The 19,006-nt window shown below is 52.1% G+C and overlaps 1 protein-coding gene across 1 annotated transcript; it reads left to right on the plus strand.

The window, feature by feature from the left end:
* Positions 1-7,895: 7,895 nt before the first annotated feature.
* LOC119091649 (splicing factor, arginine/serine-rich 19) lies at positions 7,896-18,655 on the plus strand. The gene is made up of 13 exons (XM_037214459.1): positions 7,896-8,066; positions 11,667-11,773; positions 12,782-12,927; positions 13,137-13,310; positions 13,630-13,693; positions 14,082-14,297; positions 15,272-15,358; positions 15,740-15,854; positions 16,158-16,563; positions 16,789-16,940; positions 17,194-17,371; positions 17,705-17,812; positions 18,620-18,655. The coding sequence occupies exons 2-13, from the start codon at positions 11,671-11,673 to the stop codon at positions 18,653-18,655; spliced, it is 1,785 nt and encodes a 594-aa protein (XP_037070354.1). The 5' UTR covers positions 7,896-8,066; positions 11,667-11,670.
* Positions 18,656-19,006: the final 351 nt, after the last annotated feature.

The raw sequence follows: 19,006 nt of genomic DNA on the forward strand, positions 1-19,006 counted from the left end.
GTCGGCCTGCGTATTCGCGGGATCGACGCCGACGTGTGACGTCTTTAAGCTGTTGCACCAGGACGATAGCAACGGAAGTCAGGATCGAGTCAGGATCCCTGAAAAATTGACGCGAAGGCCATTCTTATCATGAATAATTTCACAGCGGCTGTACGTCAGCAAGCTGAAGCACCTACTTGGTGGGCTCAATGGCGGCCGCAAATCTGGCGCTTAAGTGCGACTCAGACAAGCAAGCGCATTACGGTCGCCTGAAATGCAGGAGCACATGGAACCTGTCTCGGAGCTGAGAAGAGAAGAAGGGATGTGACGAATCAGACAAATCCTCGATTTCCATACCGGAGCGGCTGGATGAGCAATGCCTCCTTCTCCTCGAGTATCCCTTATCCTCCTACTCGTTAACTTCATCTTGTTCGCTTACCTAAAACACAAACCCGCACCCAGACCTAGAATTTCTCTGCACCCCTGCTGCTTCAACTGCAAGTGTGTGATGAGCGATATGTTTTCGTCCCCAGTCTTGACCGCCGTCTGCCTCCGGCCGAGCCCGCCGGTGCAGCTCTGTCCCATCCCCATCCCGATCAATCCATCCCCATCCCCATCCCACATCCCCGTCAGCTTTGTATCATCACCGACGTGACCAATGTCATCAGCCGTCGCCCCTCTGCCTGTAAGGCATCTCACCATCTCTCGTGCTGACATATACCAAATTACTTCTTGTTGTCGACCAGAAATGAGATTGGCATAGTCCTTGCATGAATGAGGCCAGGTTAGGCGGTGAAACCCACCCCTCGCTCAGCCGACCACTCACGCTAACAGGCTGGGCAATTTGGAAACAGGAGATATCAATTGCGCAACTTGCCCACGCTGAGGATGTGCTGATATCAACATACTCATTTCCCAGAAAAACTTCCTGACATTGTGTTTGCACTGTTTCAATCCCTGCCTGCATCCCCTGGGTAATTTCAATTCCGAAGTACGATTGAAAGAGAGCATCTCACTCAATGTGTCACTATCAACCAGCCTACAATGCAAATTCTCACACTAAATTATTCAGAAACGTAGTTGTTACATCCAACCCCAGTCATACTTAGGACAGTAGCCTACCACTCAAGGCCGTACACAGCTTGGGTGGCAGGATTTACGCCAATACATGTTTAATTTCAAATTGAAACCGGCCTAGGGATCTCATACCTGCGTCAACTTCAATGGATGATCGCACTTCGATGACATTTTGTAACACATTATCATGGCTAAGTATCGCAATCTGAAATAAGGAACTTGCAGAATGGCATCCTCGGTCGTCCAAAAATATGACAAAATCTGGCAACTTATTCAGTTCTGGAGCTCCAGAGACAATAAAGTTACACCGGTCACAGACAGGCAACAGGACTAGATCAGACAGCTAAATGAGGTGGTCTGCTTGCTGGCACGTAAAGCCGACCGCCATATTGGAGCTGCCGTGAAACTATACTCGCTTTGACAGAGCCATTGCAACGCATGGGACGATGGCCATGTGATAGACTGAAGAGGAAAGATGAAACCTGGAACCGAAGATAAGGCGATGCCTGCCGTCCAAAGGCAAAAGGACCTAAGCACTATTAGGTAGCATAGCACTTCGGCTTTTTTTCCCTTGGACGACAGATATACCACAAATCCTGAAACATCTATGCCTTGTATTTCACTGTTCAACGAGTTACCCGTATCGACACACCGCCCGCCCCGCCGATACGGCACTTTTAGCATTTTTTTTCACAATCTATGGTTTTGATTGCTACCGTACTCAATGCACAAGTAATCCAGCTTCCCTTTTTCAATGCATGAGGCTGAATGGATTCCTTGCATAATTGGAGGCTTTGGTGGACAGGACTGCATCTTGTAGATTTAGGCCAAAGTTCATATACCTAATAAATAGGCAGTTTTGCATGACTTACTAAACTCTGGTGCTTGAAAATTTTTAATCGATCGGTATTTTTAAGGTGATATTGAGTTTTCGTCCTTTCAATGTGAATGTAACCTTGTATGGTGACCTTGAGTTTTTGGGACTTTTTATGGACGATGGTTCTTGTGCTGATAAATATTCTGATTGTTAAAAGTTGAAATGGGTCGGTAATTTTGGGTGATATGGTGTTTCTCGTGCTTGCACCTTATATTCAGCTTTGAAGGTATCATGCCATTGCAAAATAAACATATTTTTAATGTTCTCGTGGCATAATTGACCATCATTTCACCAGCGACCAGCCATTAACTACTACCATTGACCAGCGTTTTCAGTGATACCGAAACCCGTCTTTGAATAAAGTGCTGAAGAAATCGCCAGCTTCAACAGACATCATTTTTAGATACGACAGTACTTATAGCCTAATTCGTCATAGAATAACTAGAAAATTTTGGGAGATGATTGCCTTGATATTTTGGCTACATGCTTTTATCGAGACGAATATATTTCGAAACAAAATTGTATGCGCTTCGACAAGTTTTGAAATCATCATTCGGTCACCGAAATATCAATGCAAATATCTCTCCACTTTCATAATTATTTTACGAGGAATAGTCAAGTGCTGCTATTAGTACTGAAGTATCAGTATTGCCTTATCTATATGCGTAATGCTCCTCGCAAATCTCAGAACAACTTGCGGACGTTGTTTTTGCAGCTACTAAATGGAAGCGGGTAGGCTTCTTCCAAACAAAAATTTCTTACGTTTTGAAAATTACTAGTGAAATTAGAGTGTCGAGAGCAAAAAAACGAGGAATGAGAAAAGGAGAGCCAAGTTTCCTGAAATCGATTTACCCTTGACGAGAACTTTCGACCTGTTGAGACCTCTCCGAAGGTTTTTGTCCTGTCGTCGGTTAGCAGAGGCGTGTGCGTAATTTCACTGTGGTGGGCCATATCCACACGTCTGTGTCTAGAAACCCATTTTGACGTGTCACTGGCCCCAAAAACTTCTTCCGTGACGATGTCAACATTGCATGTTTTCTACCTACTTATGCTTACGTATTTACCTCGATTCAGCACAACCCCGTAGTTCAGGCCGACGAAGGCGTCCACTACCCCTCGCATAGTAACCGCGTATAGGCCGTCCAGACGACCATTAAGCGCATGACAAAGTATAAGCGCATTCATGTGCGGCTGACTCATAGTAGGCTAAATTTGGCCGCGTGGGTCACTTTTACCGACCACAACTGGGTGTAATTCTGGCCTCTCAAACGCACACGACCGAATACAAAGTTGCGAACTTGATACGAATTGGTCCTCAATCGCGTCTGGGAGCCTTCCCCCTCCCCAGCACATTCATTATTGTAAGAGAGGCGCCGTTATCGCCATACACTCAGACAGAAGAAAATAGAATAACGCTGGTAATGCCGGCAACCAATAGTGTTTGAATCGGTCTTCTGTTCGGGCTCACGCCCCGGCTGAGCCAAGGAAATGTCGTGTATGTACTCATTTTGGTGAATTCCAAAACTTCCCCAGTGAAATGTGCAACAAAATTCCTTCCACTGTGTTCCATTTTATTGCGAAAAGGAAGGCAAAATGCTTCAAGCGTAATCATCGCGATCAAATGCGTATGGTTTTTCCCTCGTCAATGAAAATGACCAACTAGTATCAGTATCAGTATATCGGAAACCATCCTCATGGTGGCTGTTATGGTTTCAGGTCATACAGGTGCAGTGTATGAAAAGGCAGACACAAAGGTATACAGAAATGATAATGAAGTCTATGATTCTCTAGAGGTCAGTTTTTCACGCTGATTAGGACTTGTTTCCTCTTTGTAGATGGGAAGGACTACTGTTTGGGAAAGGGCGGACGAGTGCCCCCCCCCCCCCCCCCTCACTCGGCAACATCCATGGCCATGGTCGATGGAGAGATGACACAGCCAAGTAAAAAAAAGAAGAAAATTCCCTTAAAAACCTGACACTCAGCTAATGACAAGCGGCACTAGATATTCATACTGCAAATGCTTATGCTGCCATACAGACTTTACCCGATGAATGAAACCAAAGACCAGAATCTAGTCACTTGTGTTCAGATTTGGCTTCGAATTTCTGCTAGTTCAGTTCGGTCTTAACGGAGCCTTGGTTTGTTGAAAGTGGCTTGTTCCGAAAAAGCGTTTGCCTTAAGTCAGGATTTGGGCATTGCCCCTTGCACATCATGCTCTCTAAAAAAGCATGGCAGGTCGACGTCTCCGGGTGGTCCGACGCGCGCGTGACGAGGCACACACAAAGGTGGTCCTGAATTGATTTCCTGACACTGATCTCTTGCCTCTTGCCTGCTTAAAGCTCTACTCGCTCTTTCGTTTCATCGAAGCCTGCACGTGATTTTCCACGCTATTTCTTTAATACCGAATTACCGGACAAGCTACATATGCAGGAATGGCAGCGTTGGGCGCCCGATGGGCAAGTTTGTTTTGTTAAAGCTCACCGCGTAGGTTCTGTTCGGAAGGAGAGGGGGGGGGGGGATTAAGCTGACATCCCGCAGATGGCTTGAGGCTAAATGCTCTCTGTTCTATTTTTGGCTTGTTTCAGAAATCTCGAATTAGCGTACGGTCGATCACCTTTTTTTCTTATTGTGTTGGAATTGTTTTTTGTACGCCTCCGTTGTCCGTTCAGCCTTCTGCTTAGTCCCTGCGCTCTGAGTGGTTCGACACCCGACCGGTGTTCTGGTTAAGTGTTGGTACGCGACTTATCATGCATTTGTGTATCAACAAAAACCACTAAAAAAAGGGATGGTAGCAAGCCGTGCCGGCCAGGACACTCGGAAACATGCAAGAATAAGACGAACACCTAAACAGTGGCACTCACCACACTCGTTCATACAATCACCGACTCTTCCCTCCAGTGATCCCATTTCATCCGGCTAGCTCCGGGAGGAAATGTTTAAGTCCTCACATGATTAAAGCGGTCGTGCTCCTCAGAGGCCACGATTGAGTTCTCGCCAGTCCGGCGAAAGAGTGGCTCTCCGAAAATCCTAAGAACGTGACTTCCTTATACGTCGGGAAAGTGGCCGTAAATGGTTGGGTACGGCCAGGAGGCACGGATGCTGACGAACCGCTAGCTCCGTCCTCCCCTCGAGATCGATGTATAGAAGGTAATCGGTCGTCAGGTCGAAGGTAATCAGGTCGAGGTCGAAGGTCGAAGGTCGCCGCGACGCGGTTGCCAGTGCGAGCTGCCGGTTTTGGCGGCGACGCCCGGCTCCGGCGCCTGCGGCTTGTCCCATCCCCACGGGCGGGGTCGGCAGGCGAAGACCGTGAGCGCCGGCTGGCGCCAGGGAGAAGAGACAACCCGCGACCGTTCGTTGTGATGATGTGTCGGTTTGTTCAGGCGGGCTGAAAGAAGGTCAAAAAATGTCCTGGTACGTCTGATGGGCTTCCAAGAAGCTCTTTCCACAGTAAAAATGTATTCAAATCATGCCGGAGACCCTTTGTATGCTGATATCATTAACATGCGCTCGGATGGGGGTCGAAATGACCCCCCGAAGGTTTTTCCAGAATGGTTTCCAAACGGTGCGGCATAGCCGCGCCCAATTTTGCATACCTGTAGAAAATTGAATAGCGGATCGATTGGTATAAAACCAAGGCGTACCTTGTAAGGTCGCTGATCTATGGCAGGGTCAAAGTTAGGCCATAGCTTCAGTGAAGGCAGTTTTTAGGGAATCGTTCAGTCTGATGCACAGTGGAGCGTTAGACAAAATCATACATCTCTGAGATGCTTTCTCGGGCCAAAAAAATGTGGCATGTGCAAGTTACGTTGACCTAAGGTCAGGTATGAAGGTCAGACCAAGGTCAAAACCACCCTGATTTATAACTCTAGGGTCTGCTGTATGGAACAGCTTCTGGTGCTCCTTCCAAATTTATTGCAGCAGCAACCGCATTACAATCTTCCATGGGCATCTTTGAGGTCAGAATAAGTCAATGACGTAAGATGACCAAGGTCGGCATTTTGTTTTGGACCATACTGCCTAGCGTAATCTTTGTCAGTTATTCAAATGAAAAACTCGGAGCAGCCTTGTATGGTTTTGGTCACCAGGACCTTCAAAAGGTCAAGCAAGGACACTGACCTTAAATGTGCTTGTGACCTTTTGCTTAAAAACAGTTATCTAATTTCTGGGGGTAGTTAAGAGACGAACCTGTAATTTGACCTTGCTTGCCCCTATTTGGCCCGAAGGTCATGACCTACGAGCCTCAACTTGGATGAGTTGACTTGGACTGGATGCAATGAGTTCACGCACAGGTCAACAACCCCCATAAATTTGGTGTCGCTAGCTTTCTTAGGTTTCGATATCTCAGAAGGGCCAAATGGACCCCCACCCGAGCGAAGGGTATCCAGTCGACCACCCGGGCGCGTGTTAATTGATGTAATTACATTTCTTACAAATGGGTCCAACATAATTTGCAACCCAGTACTCATCACCGATGAATCATGTTTCCAATTCATTGCAAGCTGCAATGCTACACAATGATTGTGCGTTTCCCTTCGCGAGTTCTATCCACAAAGCTGCATCCATCCTGCATCAATCATCTCAGCATCCATCGTTGCCGCCTTGCATTGCGCAAAAGCTACGAACCAAGACTCTCGCGAAGACAGATGGACCGCTGCAGACGCTGTGGATCTTGGCGTCGTGGCGTAACGGCCCGCCAATTACGGCGGGCGTTACGTACCGCCCACCAAACGGCCTCGCCATGCCCAGTCTTGAGAATCTGCATGAAAAGTTCCAAGAAGCCCCAACATAGGCAGGCCCGTCTTCATCGTGGGTGACACCAACTCCAAGACGCTGGATGCAAGTTGGCCGTCTGCACGACTCTTATCTGAAATTTTCCGTGAAATGAACATGCTGCGGCTCGTACGCGGCCCTACTTGACCTCCAGCCGACCCTCTCGGCACTGGACCAAGTGATTTGCAGGCACGGCCATTTGCGTTGCGAGCTTTTTCCCAACGATCATTTAAACAAACGAGCTTGACCAAGCGAACACACCAAAAAGGGTGTGGTCTGCAAAATGGCTGGGGGGGGGGGGGAGGAACTGAGCAGTTATGAGCATATGAAATGACGCAGCTTTCTCCAATATATGCTAGCGGACGGGTTTATCCACCGATTTGGCCCACTTCTCGTTTGGCGGCAGTTCAAGTTTGGGAAAGGGTAAGGAGAAGGGGGAGGTTAGAGCCAACCACCAACTGGATATGAAACTGCACCCCAGTACTTCAATCTACCCGAACTTTTTTAAGCATGCATTTTTAACTTTACGAACAAATATCCCTTCAAAACCCTGCGTATGCACATCTTACGTCAGTGAACGTCACGCATACGAATTATACTACGAACAACTGCCACGCAAACTTTTTAAACACGTTCTTTTGTCCGCATCCCTAGGCTCAGGCACACCAGGAGAAGACGCCAATGAACTGTGACGTTTTTTTCCAAGACTGTTTTTTCCAAGTGAGTTGTGGGATGGGACTGAACATTGAAAAATAACCAAGCCCGCACTCCAAAGTATGCCAACGAACAGGTTTTTTCCCCGCATTATGCACACTTCTCAATGTTGGGAGGGCTAAAACCCAAGTTGGAAGGGGGGAGGGGGCGGCCGAAGCCCCCCTTCAACTGAATAGGAAACTACACCCTGTGTGGCGTCATGCGTAATAGTCCAATTTCGTGCAAGCCGTGCGACGAGTGAAACCCAGATGTCAAGTAAATAAAATGATCGCTAGATGTCACCCTAATCGTTATCATAAATCTGGCTTTAATCCTCTTAACTTGTATCATTTTATTTTTCAATTTATGAAAATGTAACGCATCCTTCTAAATATTTCAAGAATATTTATGATTTTTTAAAATATGTGTTTTTGATGCAAGGTCTTTATCGATAGAAATGAAACACTGCCTCACAGCACTACATCCACCACCACACCGATTACCAAAACCGGAGTTTGCATGTCGGTGGAAGCGGCCTGGGCGTCTACGCTTAAGTACCGTTTGTTGTATGTTTTGTTGTATGCGGCATTTTAGGTATGAACTATTTTCGTACGATGCGCTCAAGATGTCAACGTCTTATCTGAAGAATCTTCGCTAGTGGATAAATAAGGTATATGATGCGCCATAAATGTCTGTAAACGTCTACTGATGCCCCAGAAGTGAAAAGTGAGTGTGCGCAGATGCATGTTATGCGCATGATGAGAAATATGACATTGTTTTAAGGGGAAATTGCAAGTACAATGATAGTTGTGTGTTACATGAGTACCTTTAAACCCAACTGTAAAGAAAACACACTTGATGGTTTTATAGTTCCAAAGAAATATACTTTGGATGGTTATACAATTCTGTTCATGATGCAATGTCTCTCCCTAGCATTGCAAAAAATTGTGGGTGCACATCATGAACAATAGACATATACAATTCAAACTGAGTTGCAACTATGTTGGGTATTAGATTACATGGTGATAGAGCCTCAGTTTAACTGAAAGGTCTCTACAGAGGTAAATTGACAGTAAATAGTTAAGGTTACATGGTGAGCCTGGCATGGCATGCTAGTGGAATGCCTGTATTGGATTTGACATAGCATTATTTTCTTTGGATTTAGTCTAATGGGGTGGCTGCCCCCTTAGTCACTCAGCATCTGCACCCTTGCAGTCAGTGATGCAGGCCTTCAGATAAAACATCAGGGGCCTTGTATGCAGCCCATGGATATCTAAACTATGAGGTTGAAATACAAGGTTAGGTTTGTGCACAAATTAAGTTAGATGTATACTAAACAAAAGCTTTGTCTCTACTTGACATAGGCTAAGGATTTAATGATGGTGTAGACTCATATTTCATGTTGCACTTTAATGTTGCCCATTTTGTTGTATTACAAGAACCATAAAACATTTTTCAATGTGACTAATAAAAATCATGTTTTAGCTGCCACTACTTCAATATTATTGATTCTTTTTAGCTACATGAGTGGTCATACAAGCAGCCACAACATGATCAGCACAACATGGTAGCTATAAAGACAACTATGAGATGGTTGAGGCAAATGTGGCATGTGTAGCCTTTGGGTTTAGATGATAAGAAAGTGCTTGAAATTAATTGTGTTTGTTTTTAGACTATGTGGATCAGATATATGCTTCAGGTTTTGTGTGATCAATTGATAAGTACCACCTTTTGCTGCTGCTTTATCCTGATGTTATCCTACCAATGTTTAAAATGCTGTTGACAATGTGAAGTCAGAATAATTTCATGGCAAAATGCAATGGCTTGCATAATATATTTCATAGAACATAGATGTACAACAGGGTGCTACTAGTGCCCACCTGGGTTGTAGCATATGCAAGGATGCATTGCACTTTGTCAGCTAAATCTCCAAGACTCAATGTTTATAACTTTGTTGTTTTTAAAGGTGGTATCACTACTGTTGTGGGCTTTAAAGATGTGTTATATAAATATTCATGTTTCAAGAGGTCATGCAATTGTGAGTCATTACTATCTTTCAAAAAGTTTAAATTTTACATATTTGCATGGGTTGTATGTATGTGTAAGCACCAAGACTAACATGTCAAAAGGCAATGGCATTCCCAAGTTCCTTGTATCACCCACAGTCTGCAAGCAATAGCAGGGATGAGACAAGATGTTTGGAACAGCCTGAATCCCACCCCTTATGAGACAGGCAGCTGCGTATTTTGGGTACCTTTTGCTGACCGAACCTGCCCTCCATGACGTGTCTTCTCATCAAATTTAGATAATTTATGTTCAGTGATGGCATGGTGGACAGAAGGTAACTTGAGCTGCTTTACTTTGGAAATTCCAGCCATCAAAGTTTTGAAAGTGCAGTAATTGTAATTTTTGATCCAATCTGTATTGCAATAATATCTTACTGATACCAGCAATTGCTGCCTGTCACCCACATGTCTACATGCTAGATTTATTCATGGATGCCCTGTATATATATATATATATATATATATATATATATATATATATCTACACAGTTCTCTGCAGAGATGTAGTTTCACAAAATGAATTTGGGGAGGGGAAGGGCTGAGCAGTGAAATGACCCAAAGTACCATCAAAATATGCCAGCAAATGGATTTCTCACCAGATTTGGTTCATGTTCTTTGCAAAGTTGGGGGGGGGGGGGGGCTGGATACTAAGTTAGGGGGCTGAAGCCTCCCCTAACTGAAGATGAAAATACAGACCCCCTGGTTATCTGGTGTCCAATGTGGTGGCACTGAATAACATGGACACTGGGTGCCACATGACCAACATAGTTGGCATGCCTTTAAGTCAAAATCATCACAAATGACATGAACAGTAAGCTGTGAGAAGTACCCAGAAGATGCATCAGCTGCTAAAAGAGCTGTCATCTAAGGGATTGGTCATTCAATGAATAGGACATTAGGGCACTGATGTGTGCCTGTCATTTAAGAAGTCACCTGTGTTACCCCCAGCACCAATAAGTGATGTGAAAAAAGGTGAATTAGTAGATTGGTAGCAAGGCCTTTAATGATGAAAAGACTTAGCTTGAATATGAATGGTTTTGTGAGAACAGATGTGTACAAGAATAGGTGTCATGATAAAATTGGATGTTGATTAGATTTAAAATGCTACTGTATGGTTACATTTGAAGAATCTTACAAAATACTGTTAAGATAGATTTGTAGTATATAGCTCTTTAGGATGCTTATTCAAGTATTTTGCATATTCTTTATTGTTGCCACACTATAAATTGACTGCTTTGTACCATCTTGTAAAAAATACTATCAAAGTTATAAGTAAAGCTAATCTGATGATGTCATGAAGTTATATGAATTTCTTTGTTGGCTGTCTCAGAAGTCATTGGCTCTTATGTCATTTGTCATGTCATTGACATTGGTTCTCATCTCATTTGAAAATGGGGTATGGAAAGAGTTAAATTGAGTCATACTGGACCTAACATTATTTTGCCAGCTGTGTTATGCTGTTAAATGGTATTGCTGACCATTGCATGGCATGACTTTTCCTTCACCTAGGCATCTTTGGGCTGTACCAAAAATATGTACAACAATTAAAATTGTACAACAATTGTACAACAATTTAAATATGTACAACTATTGGGATTGTTAACTGTTGGTACTAGAATGTGTGTTGTATGACATTTTTAAAAAGCATGCTGGTATTTGACACCACAAAATATAGGATTCAATGGGTTAGTGACATTCTCCAGCTGGCATATGTCTTTTTGATAACTTGTGACATTGCTTAATATTGACATTTGTCTGGCTTCTCCCAAGTCATGTAAGTGTGAAATGTCCTGAAGCATCTTGAAACCAATGCTGCCAAGTTATATCACAGTTGCTGAAATGTTTCGCTTTGTATAAATAAATGTGTTCATCATGTGTAGCAAATATTCTTGGTGGTGCAGTTACTGCATTGGTGTTCATCACTATGACATTTTTGTGCCTACATTGTACCTTAGATGTTGTAGGCTGGCCATATTATCAAATCAGAGTTGAAAGGCAACACACATCTGGAATGGCTTGTGCTTGCATTGTGCTTTATTTGAGGCCACATCAGTATTGGTTCAATGTGAGCTAGCAAATTGGTTGTGCCTGTAATTGCAATGGCATGGGATCAAAGGGATACTTGCTGGCTGCTGTTCATGAACCTCTGACTGATAAGTGAGCTGTCTTCAGATTTAACTTATTTGTTGTATCATTTTTTTCAGAAGCATGGATGATGACAAAGCATCTGAGGGCAGTGGATATTGCCACAATCATCAGACACCATCTGAGTGTACCTCAGATGATGATTCAGATGCTCAACCAGCAGAAGGTCAGTACTCTGCCAGTCAGCATAAGTGTGAGCATTGTATGGGTAGCAGTTTTCACAGAACCTTAAAATTCCATTTTTGCATGGGTCTGATAAATGAGATTTGAATCATAGCTATGGATCAGCATCAAGAAGTAATTGTATAGGCCTTAGTTAAACACATGAGTTGTAAGCAAGAAGCTCTTTTGATATCCTCATTCAAGAGACATGTTCAATGAACATGCTGCACTTATCCTGACTCACCATATTTTTGGCAGTCATGGCTCTTTATGGGAAGGCTTGGGATTATAAACTGCAGTGGTAGGTTTCTTGTCTCATGGCCATAGGTGCAAGGTCATCTCCTTCAACCACATTTGCTTTTACCTGGCAGCCATTGAAATGGACCCTTGTGCTGCCTTTAAACCATGTATCTGTGTGCCTGTGTTGTCCAGCCTTGAGTAAGGTGAGGATTCATAGAAGAGATCAAATCACTCCTTATGAGATCAGGCCACATTTGACATAGAGAGCAGGGTTGGGTAAGGACAGACATGATGGGTACCATATTTTGCTGTCGGTGATGTGTAGGATGGATGTGTAAATAGCACAAACCTTTCCAAGCTAAACAATTGTCAGTAGTAATCAGAAAGCCAGAACTTTGAGCCACAGACCCCAAGAAACTGTGAAATGAGAATATGAGATGCTTAATTTCACATGAAGGTGTCCTGTAAGCACCAAGGATCTTAGAGGGTTTTAGGGTGACAAGATGTCCAAGCATTGAACCCTTGATATTAACACATTCTTTCCAAAGGTATCAATGGGCCTCTCTCATGCACATCATCTGCACCAGGGCATAAACTAGGCAAGAGATTGTGTGGTTGACCCATTCTTTGAACATTCACTGACAATTCCAATGCTGCAAACAGTAATGATTTGTTTTATAACATACCATGTGATCAATGTGATGGTTTGGTATGGTTATTGTCATATAGATATCACATAACTGTTGATGTGTTGCCTGTTTGGATTCCTCAGGGGTGGAAGCGGTGGCAGTCGGCGGCACTGGTCATGTGCCGGATGTCTGTCCCATCTGCCTGCACAGCCTTCGCGGCCGCGAGGTGGCGTCCCCGGACGTCTGCCAGCACATGTTCTGCCTACATCACATCCTGCAGTGGTCCAAGGTAGGTCGGTGCTGCTGGTAAGCCGTTTTCTCTGGCATAGGTGATTGACATAGCCTGTTGCCATATCCTAGTTGTTGCCATGACTTGTTCCACCCAGCGGCATTCCACGCCGCCCTGTCCCCGACGTTCACCCGGCCAGCCGCCATGTGCCGGCCGCTGACCTGACCTGGCTTTCTGAGCCGGATGTACTGACCTGACCCCGGCCGCAGGTGGTGACGCTGTGCCCGGTGGACCGGCGGGCGTTCTCGGCGCTGCTGGTGCGCCGCTCGGTCGGCGGTGCAGTGATCGGCACCGTGCCCGTCCGCCAGAGACAGGCGGCCGACGCCGAGGCGCCGGCTTGCGCCGCCGTCCGCCGCCCGTCGCCTGCCGACGCCGCCCTGATGGTACGGCCGATGCAGGGTGTGCCGTCTGGCGTCCCGGCGCCGGCAGAGGCGTGCGGTGTCTTGTGTCGGTATTTAATGGGTGATTCCATGAGGTGCAGTCGTGAATTGAAGAATTTGCGAACATCGTGTTATTGACCTATTTATGATTGTTTTTCGCTTGATTGCTCGAAGTCGTCGGTCCCCCGTGTGTTTGTGCATGCCTGGGTTATCTGTGTTGTACAGTATCTACGAACATGGTCGTGTGTGGCATTGTTTCTACCAAGATGGCGAGCACGACTGCTTGCCGTAATCCGTGCATTGAGCGGCGTGGTCCCCGCAGGTGCCGATGTCTGTCACGGAGTCGGCCGAGCCGGGACCGGCCAGCGATGACAGCGACTGGGAGGGCGCGGCCGGCGGCGGGGGCGCCACGCGGTGCCGGGCGCGCTCCAGCCGCGCCGCCGCCCTGGCGCGCCTGAAACAGCGCGCCATCGGCCGGCCGCCGCCCGCCTCCTACTCACGATTACGGCGCGCGCGCAACCCGCGCACGGTGCCGCTAGCGTGCGCCGCCGGCGTGCAGCCGGTCGGCGGTGGTCCCCGGCGGAGAGCGGCTGACGCCGCAGCAGCCTGGCACGTCCCCAGCCGACGCGTACGACCAGCGGCCGGCCGGCGACCTCGCGGCCCGCCCGCAGACGGCCGCCAACGGAGCTGGCGGCGGCGCGGCCGGCGGCCAGCCGCCCGCCCCCATGGGCGGCGGCGAGGGCGGCCCGCCGACGACGCTCAAACCTGTGATAGAGGACGACCGCGACCGCGAGCGCACGGACGAGGCGGTCGACGACGACCCGACGGACGAGGAGTCCGGCTCTGAGCAGGACGAGGGACTCGGTCCCGAGCGCGCGGACTCTACCCTCGATCCAAAATCGGCTGTCGAAGGCGACGCCGAACCCGTAGAAGAGGACGTCGACCTGGATCGGACGGAGGACAGTGTCGACCCCGTTTCGGCAGACCAAGGTGTTGATGGCGATGAGGCGGACCTTTATGCCGACCGCGAGCCTGCCAGTCCGGACGCCGCCCAGGGACCGACGGTTTCTAATGTCAGTCATGGGGAACTAGAAGATGCCAGTCAAGAACGGAAGGACGATGTTGACGATCCAGAACATGTCGATGCTGTGGCTGATCCTGCGCGGGTAGGTGAGGTTGTAAAGCCTGAACGGATAGACGAAGACATGTATTCGGAGTTGGCAGACATAAGCGCCGACCCTTGGCGGATGGTCAGAGATGTTGATTCTCAGAGGACAGAAAAAGACATCGGTGATGAACATATAAACGAAGCGAAAGAGCAGGTAGGCGAAGACATTGATTCAGAATCGATAGACGAGGATGTCGACTCCGAGCGAATAGCTGCCGCTGCTGGCACTGGGCTGGTTGCCGCAGGCGTGGATTCTGTACAGATCGATGAATGCATCGATTCTGAGAGCGCAGACAAAGACATTTCTCTAGAGCAGCTAGATGTCGGAGTGGGCCTAGAACGGATAAGCGGGGACTTAGACTCAGAGCGCACCTTCGGAGGCGGTGATGCCGAGTGGGTGGGCGGATCTGGTGACCCGGAGCGGGAGAGATGCCGGTCGGGACGCCAGGGGCGGGCGGCGCGCCTCCAGCCCGATGGACGCCGCTCCGAGCGAGGGGTGACACGGGCGACGCTGGCCCGCCTCAGAGCCCTGGTCAGGAGCAGGACGACATAGGTGACCCCTACCCGCCCGGCCGCGCCAGCCTCGAAGGCGACGCTGGCCCGACCCAGCGCCCCAGCCAGGAGGAGGACGTGGACCTGTATGGCGATATCGAGATGCCGGAGGACAGGGCGTCGGAGGGCGCCTCCCCGACTTACTCACCGGTCACCTCGGCGGCCGGCTCGCCGTCGGCCTCCCCGTCGCCGGCGCGCGAGCCAAGCACTGATCCGCCGCTGGGAGTGGCTCACGGTCCGCCAGGCGTGCAGGACGCCAGCGACGTCTCCAGCGACGAGGACCTGGTGATCGACGAGGCCGGCCGACCGGTGTCGCCCGAGCTGGTGCCCAGCCCGGCCCCCGCCGTCAACGGGCCGGCGGCCGGCGCGGAGAGCTGGCGCCCGCTGCCCGTCGAGAGCATCTCGTCGCCGGAGAGCTTCGGGCCCGACCAGGAGGAGGCGGAGGAGGTCGAGCTACCGTCGCCACCGCCGCCGCCGTCACCCCTACCGCCGCCGCCGGAGCAGGAGGAGTTTCAGTCCGTGCGCGAAGAGGCGTCTGCGGCCGCCCCGGCGCCCTCGACCGCCGACGCGCCGGTGGCGAAGCCGCTGCTCAGCCTTGACACAGAGCAGATCTCGGACAACGAGGAGGATGGCTTCGACGATGGCATGGAGGAGGGCGAGCTCCCGTCCGAGCGGCCGCCCACCCCGTCGCCGCCGCCTCCGCCGCCTCCAGCGCCGCCGCCTCCCGCCCCGGCGCGACCCACCGATTGGATGGACGCCGACGACGAGCTGGACCAGCCGGAGGGTGACTTCGAGGAGGGTGAGATCCCGTCCGAGCCGCCGCCGGAGCCGGCCGAACGGCCAGCGGTGGCTGCGGAGGAGCCGGTGGCCGCCACGCCGCCGCCACCACCGCTGACGCCGCCACTCTCGCCGTCCAATGAGGCGCCGCCCGACGGCGATTACGAGGAGGGCGAGATCGTGGAGGAGCGGCCACCGTCGACGGACGAACGGCCGCCGTCGGCGGACGATCGGGCGCTGGAAGTGGCCGAGCCGGTGGCGCCGCACGGCTCGCCGCGGCCCGAGCAGGCGCCGTGCCGCTCGCCGAGCGACGAGCCGGTGCCGTCGCTGCGGGAAACGTCTGCCTCCGGCAGCTTACAGCTGCCCATCGCCGCTGACGACGCGCCTGACGTGGACGAGGACATACGCGACTTTGTCGTCAGCGAGAAGACCATCACCGGGCTTGGGCCGGACGACGGCGAAGAGGTCGGCTGGAAGAAATTCTCGCGTAGCGCGCGCGACCGCAACTACCGTGATGGCAAGCCGACCGACCGCGCCATCGCACGCAGCAAAGAGGTGGGTGAGCCGAGGCCGGAGCGCAAGCGTTCACCGCCCGCCGACGGCCGTAAGGGCAAGAAGCGCGATATCCAGCGCTACGACGTGCGCAAGGTGATCAACGAGCGGAAGATGCGCGCCCAGGAGAACCAGGAACGTTCGGTGCATTCGCGCCGCTCGCGCTCGCGCTCGTCCAGCTCGACTGGATCGCGCTCGCCGGCGGCGGTGCGGCGCCGGGACTCGTCCCGCGGTCAGCGGCGGCGCCGCTCGGCCAGCGCGCCGCGCTCTCCCAGCCGCCGCCAGCGCGAGCACAGGCGCCACTCGCGCGAGAAGCGCTCGCCGCCGCGCCGCGAACGCTCGCGCCACTCGCCGGCGCGCCATTCGCCGGCGCGCCACTCGGCTTCGCGCCCCTCGCCTTCGCGGCATTCCCCGCTGAGATCGCCGCTTCAGAAACACACCACCTCGCCTGTGAAGAAGGTCAAAGAGAAAAAGAGGAAGCGGAGTGTGTCGCCGTCGCTGGCGCCGAAGAAGATGAAGAAGAAGAAAGACAAGCTAAAGAAGCAGAGCAAGGAGGAGAAGAAAAAGAAAAAGAAGCGCGCTAGGTCCCCGGTTTCTAAGGCTGTGATCGCGGATGGCGATAATTTGGTCGTCAGCGTGAACTTCTCAAAGGATAGAGACCGCATGGGTACCAAGAGCCGCGTGGTCCGCCACGAGGGGCGCGAACCGTCGCCGGACTTTAGCTCTATCCGAGAACGACCCACTCCGTCCAGGGACAGACGGTCACCGATCCGGGACAGACGGTCGCCGAATCAGGGACAGGCGGTCGCCGAATAGGGACAGGCGGTCGCCGATCAGGGACAAGAGGTCGCCGATCAGGGACCGCGACCGCGACCGCGACCTGCCACGCTGGGAGCCGCGCGAAAAGGAGCGCCCGAAGTCGGCGCGCGCCAGGCCGACCGAGCGCGAGCCGGACCCAGACACCGACCGGCTGCGTAGGGACGCGCGCAAAGAGAACAAGGACCCCAAGCAGACGGCGCGCGGCGAATACAAGAGCAGGGCGGACAGTGGCAGGAGGGCGTCTCCGTCGCCGCCGCAGCCGCCGCCGCGCTCCAGTAAGAGAGCGCGCAGTGTCACGCCGCCTCGCGAACGCAGGAGCCCGAGTCCGCGCGCTAGGAGCCCTGCGGCGCGCCCGCGGAGCCCCAGCCGGTCGGCGTCGCCGCCGCGCAAGTACGCACGCCGCTCGCGCTCCGGCAGTCGTTCCAGCTCGTGGTCTGGCTCGCAGTCGTCGTCATCGTCTTCGTCGTCGAGCGGCTCGCCGGCGCCACGCCGCCGGCGCTCGGACAGCACCGCGCGGCGCCGGCCGCAGCGCAGCCCCGACGTCATTGACCTGGACGACGTCGTCGAGCTGTCGCCACCCAAGGCCGAGCCGATCATCATCACGGACTCGGAGACGGAGACGGAGACGGAGCCGGCCGTGCGTGTGGTCGCGTCTACCACCGAGCCGGCCGTGCCGGCGCCGCGGGCCGCGCCCCCCTCGCGAGCGGCGCCGCGGAGTCCGCGGGGACCGAAGACGCCACCGGAGCCGGTGGCCCCGGAGCCGACCGTCAAGTTCTCGCTCAGCGCGAAATCGGCGGCAGTGCGGCTCATTACCAACCCGCTCGGCGAGGCGGACGACGAGCCGGAGCCGGAGCCACCGGCACCGCCGGTGGCAGCGGCGCCCGCCGCGACTGTGACGCAGGCGGTGTCGCGCGCGGCTGCACCGCCGGCGGTGTCGCGCGCGGGCCGCGCCACCGGCGGTGTCGCGCGCGGCCGCGCCACCGGTGGGGTCGCGCGCGGCCGTGCCGCCGGCGGGGTCGCGCGTAGGCGCTCAACCAGCGGCGGCGGCGCCTCGCGGTCCCAGCACGCCGCCCGAGCCGCCACCCTCGGATGCGTCCGAGGCCAAGTTCGGCGACCAGTACGATCCCGTTCGAGCCCACCCACTCGGGATCGGTGACGCCCGACTCGCCGCCGTCGCCGGATGCGGCCAGCCCGGAGCCGGCGCCGCGGCTGGGCGAGCCGCCGCCGCCGGCGCCCGAGCCGCTGCCGCCGGCGCCGGCCGCGGCCGACCCGACACCCACGCCGCCGCCACCGCCGCCGCCGCTACCCGCCGAGCAGCGCGACAGGCCGACGGAAAAGCCGCCGGAGCCGCGCCACTCGGCGGATGCCGAGCAGCGCGCGCCCGCAGCCGCCGCCACCGCCGCCGCGGTGAGTGTCCGCCGGCCACTGGTACGGTTTTGGACAGACGCTGGCTGGCAACGGTCGGAACGAGCTCGTGTGATGTTTGGGCGTGACGTGCAGTTTAGCAGGTGACTCAGGCAGGACGTTTCTGTGAGATGTTTGGCTGCAAAACGAGTTTACCGGTGAACAAGCATCCCCATTAGTTAGCTGGTCGGAATGGAGCCTTGGAGGTCCTATCGGAAGACCGTTTGTTCTTGCTGCGTAACGGCAAGCCGTGAATTGACTGCATGTAATTCTTACTTAAATCTCGAAGTCTACGTGCGCTACACTATGTGCAGCTGTAGGCATCCACGTGCTGTACCTGTTGTAGTTTCACTGGTGTGCTGCTCCTATGATGCACTACCCTGACAGCCGTGATCATATCGTTTCGTTGTGTTGGGCAGCCTCCTAG

This window comes from Pollicipes pollicipes, unplaced genomic scaffold (genome assembly GCF_011947565.3).
Source record: "Pollicipes pollicipes isolate AB1234 unplaced genomic scaffold, Ppol_2.1 Scaffold_3447;HRSCAF=4054_pilon_pilon_pilon, whole genome shotgun sequence".
Taxonomy (NCBI): Eukaryota; Metazoa; Arthropoda; class Thecostraca; order Pollicipedomorpha; family Pollicipedidae; genus Pollicipes; species Pollicipes pollicipes.

Excerpts from the sequence above, each read along its gene's own strand:
- LOC119091649 (XM_037214459.1), top strand. The coding sequence starts at position 11,671 with ATGGATGATGACAAAGCATCTGAGGGCAGTGGATATTGCCACAATCAT. Across the intron at positions 13,694-14,081 it reads CGATGACAGCGACTGGGAGG|AGGACGACCGCGACCGCGAG; the intron begins GCGCGGCCGGCG and ends AACCTGTGATAG. Across the intron at positions 16,564-16,788 it reads GATCGCGCTCGCCGGCGGCG|AAACACACCACCTCGCCTGT; the intron begins GTGCGGCGCCGG and ends TCGCCGCTTCAG.